Below are 12,127 nucleotides of genomic sequence, written 5' to 3' on the forward strand. Positions count from 1 at the left end.
GTCCTGTTGTGTTGCTAAATGCACTGGCATGACTGGAATGCCTTTCAGTGCCGTTGGGCTCTCAAAGGCCTCACAATGGGGCTATGATATCCAAACCAACTGCCCCCACACACACATAAAACAATACATAATATAAACCAGTGGTTCCCAGAGTGGGTTCCGGGGACCCTCAGGGGCCCTTGAGGAAGTTCCAGGGGGTCCCCAGCTAAATGATAATTTGGAACCTAATGGACCCTTATGGGTCCGTAACTCTGAGAGCGTACAAAAGGAACCAAATGTCAAGGAATCAGACAAGCGTGACCTATCTGTATAGTATTCCTTTTTCACAGCTTTTTCTGACATACTGTATACTGTATAAGGAATATGAAGAGAAAGCCTCATAAAAGGGGGGGTCGTCGTAGGGGACAGGAGAGGCGCATGTTGAAAACCCGTGCCGAGGGAGGAGTGAAATCTGACCCTGTAGCCATATGTGTGACACATGTGCTGTAGAATTGAGAGAGGGTGGGGGGGTGGGGTGGTGCTCTGGAGAATGTCAGTATAGGGCCTATTATGCGTTGCCAGTCCCATGTGAAATAATGGAACATGATATTAGCAGAGTGACGAGCCAGAGAGAAGCATCAAAACGCCTCCGTGTGGTAAACGGATCGCTCGCCACAAAACACACTCACCCCCATTTATTTCTTGTATTCGTTTTACCGAGGTTACGTTTAGGAATATTGTTAGGTTAAGGCATCGCTCATGCGTTTAGGAATGAGGTTACAGGTTCAGGCATTGTTTTGCAAGGTCTACATTTCGGAATGCCAGGTGGTGTTTTGGGGCGAGCGTTCTTTGTATTCCTCCACATCGCCACCAGCGTCTCCTGAAAGCCAACCCTGCATGGCCCTGGAAAAAAAACACAAAAGTTTCACGTAATAATACTGGTGCTGCGTTTCACGAAAGCCTGCCTCGTCGGAGGATTCTTGCGCGGTCAGAGTTCCTTGGTGGCCTTGTCATTAATCATGCGCTTCACGGCACTTATAGGTGACCCACGGCCATCCGTCACTGAGCACCCCGATGTATGATGGAGTTGTCCCGTCCTATGACAGCTGGAATGTGGCCTTACGGGTCCACAAAAGGAGCTTGATCCCTGCCTGCAGCGAGGTGGAGGGTCAGTCGCTCAAAGAATGCGCCACGGAATCTCTGTCATTTCTCGGTGCATCAGTTTTGTTGTGGTCCGTCTAAAAGCATGCCTTAAGCCTTTCAGAGCTCAGGACTTAGAAGACATTTAGTAGAATCAGCCTCAGCCTATAAGTGTTTTATGAAAGACGTGTGTTGCTGTAGTGCTCAAACGTTTTCATGTCAAGGATCCCCAAATTATATATATTATTTGGCCCGCCTACCCCCATCTCAAAATATCTGGTGTCAGGGACCCCCAGAAGCAAAGATTTGAGTAAAAAACAAAATAGCAGATCTATAAGCTTACGCCAGATGCATTTATTGATAGTCCAAAAAGAGAGAGAGAGAGAGAGAGAGAGAGACGGGGACAAGGGAGTGACTTGCAGCAAAGGACCGCCGGGCTCCGGGAAATCAAACCCGAGCTTCGCTGGCAGGCATCAGAGCCTACATGTGATACACACGCCTTAACCACTCAGCCATCGGCGCTCCGACTGGAATTGCATTTAATACTGTGGCACAGTACACACAGACCACAACACAGTACACACCGACCACAACACAGTACACACCGACCACAACACAGTACACACAGACCACAACACAGTACACACCGACCACAACACAGTACACACCGACCACAACACAGTACACACCGACCACAACACAGTACACACCGACCACAACACAGTACACACAGACCACAACACAGTACACACCGACCACAACACAGTACACACAGACCACAACACAGTACACACCGACCACAACACAGTACACACCGACCACAACACAGTACACACAGACCACAACACAGTACACACCGACCACAACACAGTACACACCGACCACAACACAGTACACACCGACCACAACACAGTACACACCGACCACAACACAGTACACACAGACCACAACACAGTACACACCGACCACAACACAGTACACACCGACCACAACACAGTACACACCGACCACAACACAGTACACACAGACCACAACACAGTACACACAGACCACAACACAGTACACACCGACCACAACACAGTACACACCGACCACAACACAGTACACACCGACCACAACACAGTACACACCGACCACAACACAGTACACACAGACCACAACACAGTACACACAGACCACAACACAGTACACACCGACCACAACACAGTACACACCGACCACAACACAGTACACACAGACCACAACACAGTACACACAGACCACAACACAGTACACACCGACCACAACACAGTACACACAGACCACAACACAGTACACACCGACCACAACACATTACACACAGACCACAACACAGTACACACCGACCACAACACAGTACACACCGACCACAACACAGTACACACCGACCACAACACAGTACACACCGACCACAACACAGTACACACAGACCACAACACAGTACACACCGACCACAACACAGTACACACCGACCACAACACAGTACACACCGACCACAACACAGTACACACAGACCACAACACAGTACACACAGACCACAACACAGTACACACCGACCACAACACAGTACACACCGACCACAACACAGTACACACAGACCACAACACAGTACACACAGACCACAACACAGTACACACCGACCACAACACAGTACACACAGACCACAACACAGTACACACCGACCACAACACATTACACACAGACCACAACACAGTACACACCGACCACAACACAGTACACACCGACCACAACACAGTACACACCGACCACAACACAGTACACACCGACCACAACACAGTACACACCGACCACAACACAGTACACACAGACCACAACACAGTACACACAGACCACAACACAGTACACACAGACCACAACACAGTACACACAGACCACAACACAGTACACACCGACCACAACACAGTACACACCGACCACAACACAGTACACACCGACCACAACACAGTACACACAGACCACAACACAGTACACACAGACCACAACACAGTACACACCGACCACAACACAGTACACACCGACCACAACACAGTACACACAGACCACAACACAGTACACACAGACCACAACACAGTACACACCGACCACAACACAGTACACACCGACCACAACACAGTACACACAGACCACAACACAGTACACACCGACCACAACACAGTACACACCGACCACAACACAGTACACACCGACCACAACACAGTACACACAGACCACAACACAGTACACACCGACCACAACACAGTACACACCGACCACAACACAGTACACACAGACCACAACACAGTACACACCGACCACAACACAGTACACACCGACCACAACACAGTACACACCGACCACAACACAGTACACACCGACCACAACACAGTACACACCGACCACAACACAGTACACACCGACCACAACACAGTACACACCGACCACAACACAGTACACAGCGACCACAACACAGTACACACCGACCACAACACAGTACACACAGACCACAACACAGTACACACCGACCACAACACAGTACACACAGACCACAACACATTACACACAGACCACAACACAGTACACACCGACCACAACACAGTACACACCGACCACAACACAGTACACACCGACCACAACACAGTACACACCGACCACAACACAGTACACACCGACCACAACACAGTACACACCGACCACAACACAGTACACACAGACCACAACACAGTACACACAGACCACAACACAGTACACACAGACCACAACACAGTACACACAGACCACAACACAGTACACACCGACCACAACACAGTACACACCGACCACAACACAGTACACACCGACCACAACACAGTACACACCGACCACAACACAGTACACACCGACCACAACACAGTACACACCGACCACAACACAGTACACACCGACCACAACACATTACACACAGACCACAACACAGTACACACCGACCACAACACAGTACACACAGACCACAACACATTACACACAGACCACAACACAGTACACACCGACCACAACACAGTACACACAGACCACAACACAGTACACACCGACCACAACACAGTACACACAGACCACAACACAGTACACACCGACCACAACACAGTACACACAGACCACAACACAGTACACACCGACCACAACACAGTACACACAGACCACAACACATTACACACAGACCACAACACAGTACACACCGACCACAACACAGTACACACCGACCACAACACAGTACACACCGACCACAACACAGTACACACCGACCACAACACAGTACACACCGACCACAACACAGTACACACAGACCACAACACAGTACACACCGACCACAACACAGTACACACCGACCACAACACAGTACACACAGACCACAACACAGTACACACCGACCACAACACAGTACACACCGACCACAACACAGTACACACAGACCACAACACAGTACACACCGACCACAACACAGTACACACAGACCACAACACATTACACACAGACCACAACACAGTACACACCGACCACAACACAGTACACACCGACCACAACACAGTACACACCGACCACAACACAGTACACACCGACCACAACACAGTACACACCGACCACAACACAGTACACACCGACCACAACACAGTACACACCGACCACAACACAGTACACACCGACCACAACACAGTACACACCGACCACAACACAGTACACACCGACCACAACACAGTACACACCGACCACAACACAGTACACACCGACCACAACACAGTACACACCGACCACAACACAGTACACACAGACCACAACACAGTACACACCGACCACAACACAGTACACACCGACCACAACACAGTACACACAGACCACAACACAGTACACACAGACCACAACACAGTACACACCGACCACAACACAGTACACACAGACCACAACACAGTACACACAGACCACAACACAGTACACACAGACCACAACACAGTACACACAGACCACAACACAGTACACACAGACCACAACACAGTACACACCGACCACAACACAGTACACACCGACCACAACACAGTACACACAGACCACAACACAGTACACACCGACCACAACACAGTACACACCGACCACAACACAGTACACACCGACCACAACACAGTACACACCGACCACAACACATTACACACAGACCACAACACAGTACACACCGACCACAACACAGTACACACAGACCACAACACATTACACACAGACCACAACACAGTACACACCGACCACAACACAGTACACACAGACCACAACACAGTACACACCGACCACAACACAGTACACACAGACCACAACACAGTACACACCGACCACAACACAGTACACACAGACCACAACACAGTACACACCGACCACAACACAGTACACACAGACCACAACACATTACACACAGACCACAACACAGTACACACCGACCACAACACAGTACACACCGACCACAACACAGTACACACCGACCACAACACAGTACACACCGACCACAACACAGTACACACCGACCACAACACAGTACACACAGACCACAACACAGTACACACCGACCACAACACAGTACACACCGACCACAACACAGTACACACAGACCACAACACAGTACACACCGACCACAACACAGTACACACCGACCACAACACAGTACACACAGACCACAACACAGTACACACCGACCACAACACAGTACACACAGACCACAACACAGTACACACCGACCACAACACAGTACACACCGACCACAACACAGTACACACCGACCACAACACAGTACACACCGACCACAACACAGTACACACCGACCACAACACAGTACACACCGACCACAACACAGTACACACCGACCACAACACAGTACACACCGACCACAACACAGTACACACCGACCACAACACAGTACACACCGACCACAACACAGTACACACCGACCACAACACAGTACACACAGACCACAACACAGTACACACCGACCACAACACAGTACACACCGACCACAACACAGTACACACCGACCACAACACAGTACACACCGACCACAACACAGTACACACCGACCACAACACAGTACACACAGACCACAACACAGTACACACCGACCACAACACAGTACACACCGACCACAACACAGTACACACAGACCACAACACAGTACACACAGACCACAACACAGTACACACCGACCACAACACAGTACACACAGACCACAACACAGTACACACAGACCACAACACAGTACACACAGACCACAACACAGTACACACAGACCACAACACAGTACACACAGACCACAACACAGTACACACAGACCACAACACAGTACACACAGACCACAACACAGTACACACCGACCACAACACAGTACACACCGACCACAACACAGTACACACCGACCACAACACAGTACACACAGACCACAACACAGTACACACAGACCACAACACAGTACACACAGACCACAACACAGTACACACCGACCACAACACAGTACACACCGACCACAACACAGTACACACAGACCACAACACAGTACACACCGACCACAACACAGTACACACAGACCACAACACAGTACACAACGACCACAACACAGTACACACAGACCACAACACAGTACACAACGACCACAACACAGTACACACAGACCACAACACAGTACACACAGACCACAACACAGTACACACCGACCACAACACAGTACACACAGACCACAACACAGTACACACCGACCACAACACAGTACAGCTGTGTTGTGTTGTGGTCCGTGGAAGCCAGACCCGCCACTCCACCACGACTTGTGCTGTTGGTGGCGACTTATGAAACTGTCAAACTGAAACAGCTAGTGCACAGCAGTGGTTCTCAAACATCTTTGTTACTTTTTTTTTTTTTTACCTTACATTTATGTCATATTACAGTATGTATATGTAATAATGTAAGTGGAGTTTATGGAGTTTCCATTATTAGAACAGATTGATAATAACTGTATACTGTATTCTGGGGGAACACTACACTAGGCACGAGTCTCACGACCGTTCAGAGGTTTCCTTCGGGGCGAGGTGTGTGTTTTGGGCGCCGGGCGTTCTGGTATTCGTTTCATCATCATAACTGTTGGGTCATCGAGGGTCAGGGTGCACTCTTGGCCAAAAACTCTCTCATTCATTCATACTTCACCATAGTGCTTTAAACCCCTCACTTGTTCTGTTCACCCATAGGAGGCGCTGGTGTTCTCGTACGGGACCGGTGGCCTGCGTACGCTCCCGCTGCATTTGGTGAGGTTTCCGGCGGCTTTCCTGCTTTGTGTGTCTTGTCGCCCCGTTTAGGGGGAAATGGTTCTCAAAGTCCAGGTCCGGTTCCGACTGTCGGGGTGGTCCGAATGGACCCGTTAAGGGTCTGTAACTCTGAGGGCGTACAGGTGGAACCAAATGGACGTATGCTCTCAGAGTTAAATGATCCGACCCGTAAGTGTTGGTTTGGACCCCTGGCGGGCCCGGGCAGGACGTTGAGAAACCGCCCGTTAGGGGGGGGACCGGTCCCTTCTGCTAGACTCCCCCCACTCATCCAAACCCCCGCATCCAAACGCCCCCCTCCCTTGGTTACTTATACCAGTATGTTTTGTGGTATCCCCCCTATCCCCTATACCCTTGTCTTGCTGGAGTGCAGTGCTGCTGGGGTGAATCACAATCCACTTCATTGTCGCGTATTTACAGAGTGTAAAAGAAGTGGGTGAAATTTGTTTTTGTCCATTATTTTTAAAGAAAAGAATGGGGATGGGGGAAGGTATAAGAGAAAAAAAGTACACAACACTAGAGAAAAAAACATGTCAAGGAGAGACAAAAGTTATATATACGGGCGCGGCGTATACACAGAGCATAATGCAGCTGGTATACAGTATGTGTACATGATGTTAGACATACAGTAAGATGCACAAACATAGCAACAGGTAATGTACACGGAACATGCAAAGGAGTATATCAGCTCATGAGATTGAGGTTCAATTAAACCCACATGTCGGAATGCCTGCATGGACCTCACCTCCGCTCCATATGGCTCGGTCCTATAGACCACATTTTAACAGGAACGAAGTGGACTTGACCTTGGGCTGTCTTTGTGTTGATGGTCCGTTGACACAGTGCACGCTCCAGTAAACCAGTCCTCCTCCCTCGCAATCATGCTTCCACTCATCTTTCCATTGTTCCTTCGTGTCCATGTGTTGTGTTGTTGCGTGCCATGCCGTGCCGTGCCGTGCGCACCATGCGCATGTCTACGCACACTTGCATGTGTGTGTGCGTGTGTGCTGTGTGTGGTGTGTGCTTGCGTTAGTTACGATGGACAAGAAGGTGAATGAGAACCAACTCCTCCTATATTCTGAAACTAAACGGCTACAACTAAACTAAATACAATAACCTCATGATCATTTGCCACTTATAGCCCCCCCCCCCCCCGCCCCTTCCATATCTAACTGCGCCGGATCAAAATCACCATAGGAAGTCGTTCCCAGCGACCATCGTGACGTGTGTTGTGTGTGTGTCCCCTCCCCCCTGCAGGGCAGCGACAGCGAGTACGAGGTGGACCCCAGCCGCCAGAAGACGCACTCCTTCGTCAACCACTACATCAGCGACCCCACCTACTACAACTCGTGGCGCCGCCAGCAGAAGGGCATCTCGCGCGCGCCCGCCTACAGCAGCTACGCCGAGTCCGAGTCGGCGGCGAGCGAGCCGGAGCAGCCGCCGCCGCCGCAGCAGCACCCGTGCGGACCCCCGCCCCTGCCCCCCCTACCGCCGCTGCCCCCCCAGCTGAGCTCGCCGAGCCCCCAGCCCCAGCAGCCTCCCTCCTCCTCCGCCGTGGGTCAGCCCCAGACGCCCTCCTCTCAGGGGGGGCAAGGCAGCCTGTTCAGGCCCAAGGGCAGCCGGACTCCCACCCCGTCCCTGCAGAGCTCCTCTAACCCCCCCAGCCAGCACAGCACCCTCTACAGGCCCCCCAGCAGCCTGGCGCCCGGCTCGCGGGCCCCCATCGCGGGCTTCTCCTCCTTTGTGTGATTACTGCGGAAAACCTGACACACACCAAACGCCACGCTCCGCTCGGTGGGGTGGGGGGGGGGGGGGGCTAAAATTAAAACGAAATATGAAATATTAAGGAAATGTGTCTAACCCGACGATGTCGCGTTGAATACGGGGGGAGCAACACGCCGGGCGATCAGGCAACACATCGTTTTCATTTTTCTGTCTTTCCTTTTTCACACGGCTTCTCGTATTTACTTTTTTCTTATTATAATTTTTTGGGGGGGTCTCTGGTTTGGTTTTAGGTGGCGACTCTGTAAACAAACAAGACAAGCGTATATATCTTTTTTAGTAGTACCTTGTTTTTCTTTTTCTTCTAAGGTGTGCATGTGTGTGTGCCACTGTATAGGTTTGTTCATATCACTTTGGTTTGAGCTGAGACACAGATATGAGAGATATCGTCTGCACTCTATTCACTCTTTTGTTTGCTTTTGCTGCCCGGGTGATTTTTTTCTTTGCATGACTTTTATTGGTTTTGTATTTTTATTATGATTTTTTCCTGTTAAAATTTTCTTTGTCGCACTTCTTTTACTCTGCACATTCGAAAAAGTAAAGAATCTGTTCGGTCCTGTACAAAGTCACAAGAATCTTTTAAAAGATATATACATGCATATATATATATATATATATAGATATACAGTATATATATATATACACACACACAGAGAGAGGAATAGCGGAGCTGATCTGGAGTCAGCTCCATGGTGAAGGAGAACACTACGACTGAACGGTACGATGGAATTGAGAGGACATCGAGTACGTCTGTTGGGACTTCAGACGAAACGGACGTTCAAAGGACTAGACGATGATTGGACAGACTCAAGGATATATAGGGGGACAGTTCTAGAGGTCAAATCCACTGAATTGGATTTGGATGTATTCTCCTGTACCGCAAGTCGAAAATCTATCCGTGAGACATTTCAATGGAGATTAACTCGCCAGCCTCGTAAGGCCCATCCGCCCAACGTGTGGGCACGTGTTTTTTTTTTGTTTTTTTTTGGCACAGCGGTTAAAAAATGGTCAAAGCTTGTGCTGCTGCCTGAAGGAACATAATATAAAGAGATGTCAAACGCATTGTGTCGTTATGTCTGTTCGGTGCACTGTTGGTTACGGAGTATCTGTGGAAACTGGTACGGTTTGTGACAGAAGAAGAAGTGCTCCACTTCTCCTCGGGATTGTGGCTTCCTGGCCGAGGCCGAGGCCTGACAAGACAGACGCTCCTTGTTTTTAAATCACAATGGACGCCAGGGCTGTGAATGGAACAGCCTATATAAACACTGTATTATTTCACCTTTTTGCTGTCTCTGTCTCTCTCTCACACACACACACACACACACACACACACACACACACACACGCACGCAGACACACACTCACGTCCACAGATCCAGCGACGTCACGCTCGACGAAGTGGAAGCCACGTGCGGCCACAGATGCCGGCTCTCCATAAGAACTTCAACTGGGGGGATGGGGGAGGGCGGGGTATTTTGATTTTTGATAAGATGCAGAGAGAGGATGTTTTATTATTATTCGTCCTGCTGGTGGTATCCCTGTCTTGTGTCTCTCTGGGCAACCATCATCGTGGGTGGGGGGGTGTGGGCTTTGAGCCCATCGCCAGGTGATGATGTCATGAAGATTGACTCACCTCTTGTCGTCGCACATGACATGACACTGACTGCACAACATGCGGGGGGTGGCGGTCCCAGATTCAAGACTGGAGTGTTTGTGCACGTGTGGATTATACTTCTTCTCCGTGAGCTTAAAGCCTGAGTTATACATGGTTGCAGCCGTGTTGTGCACCAGAGATTCCCGACCAAACTAACGGCTCTTTCTCGACTACACAGGAACTATAGTCTAAGTGAACTGTGCCGTTACGTGAAACGTATTTCAAAGGTTTCTGAATCCATTCCCTCTGTTGTGGTTGTCAGAACATAACCTGGGCCCAGGTGGTCAGGAGGTGTACTAAACCGTGAAGCCCTGAACTCGATCGCTTTCTAAAATAGTGTTTTCTACAAAGTATGACTAGTAACTAAAGTTTTCAAATAATTGTAGTGGAGTTTAGGTAGCCTACAATGTTTGCCTCTCAGATGTAGTGGAGTAGAAGTAAAAGTATAGAAAATTGGAAGTACTCCAGTAAAAATCTGTACCTCAAATCTGTAAAGTACAAGTATAATATTTGATTTGATATTTGATACTTTCCACCACTGATTCTGGGTTACCCTCGGTAGTCGAAAAAGAGCCTTTAGTCTTAAGGCCATGTTTACACGTCAACGGTCTCGGAAAAGTAAAATATCAGATGTGCCGTCCGTTTAGACTGCAATTATCGGGGGTTGAAACGTAACAAAATGAAAAACCATTCCAGAATGGAGATCTTTGAAAATGCACTGCCGCACGTTTCCATGTAAACTGGCAACACGGTGAATCCGCAAAACGTGTGACATCATGGCTCATGTCGCGTATGTTTATTACTTGGTGTTTATTTATTGGTAAACGCAGAATAAAAAGTGAGAAGGCAAAGCAACGACACCCGGCTGTTTTCTGTTCTGCTCTTTGCCGTGTATACATGGCCTAACTCAGCCTTCGCTGTGTGTCTGGACGAAGAGAAGAGACTGTCTGTCCCTGTGGCAACTGTAAGCCTTTGCTCCTTGCTCCGCCCCTTCCACGCCCTCTGCCCCCCCCCCCCACGCCGTGCACTCATAACGCTATAATAGTGAGGACTCAGTGGTGTGTTCACAGTTTTCGTTTTTGACGACGGCAACAAAACAAAAAGATTATAATCTCATCTGCTTTTTTCTCTGTGGGGTGATTTCACTGTACGCAAAAAAAAGAAAAGAAAACAAATGCTTCTGAATCTGAATGGAATATGATCACAGTATGTTTCCCAAATAAATTATTTTTCAATGGCT

General features: G+C 49.2%; 1 protein-coding gene across 8 annotated transcripts in view; it reads left to right on the forward strand.

The window, feature by feature from the left end:
- Positions 1 to 12,127, forward strand: part of LOC310874999 (protein sidekick-2-like) — a 503,627-nt gene extending 491,500 nt beyond the window's left edge. For 4 of the 8 annotated variants that reach the window (XM_083787997.1, XM_083787998.1, XM_083787999.1 and 1 more), the window contains exons 45-46: positions 7,377 to 7,433; positions 8,709 to 12,127. In XM_083787997.1, coding sequence (XP_083644123.1) covers positions 7,377 to 7,433; positions 8,709 to 9,200 — 549 coding nt within the window. In that variant the 3' untranslated portion in view covers positions 9,201 to 12,127. The remainder of the gene's footprint in view (positions 1 to 7,376; positions 7,434 to 8,708) is intronic. The other 4 variants (XM_083788001.1, XM_083788002.1, XM_083788003.1 and 1 more) reach the window with 1 other exon arrangement.

The sequence above is a fragment of the Protomyctophum parallelum genome (assembly GCF_964188405.1).
Source record: "Protomyctophum parallelum genome assembly, chromosome: 17".
NCBI lineage: Eukaryota > Metazoa > Chordata > Actinopteri > Myctophiformes > Myctophidae > Protomyctophum > Protomyctophum parallelum.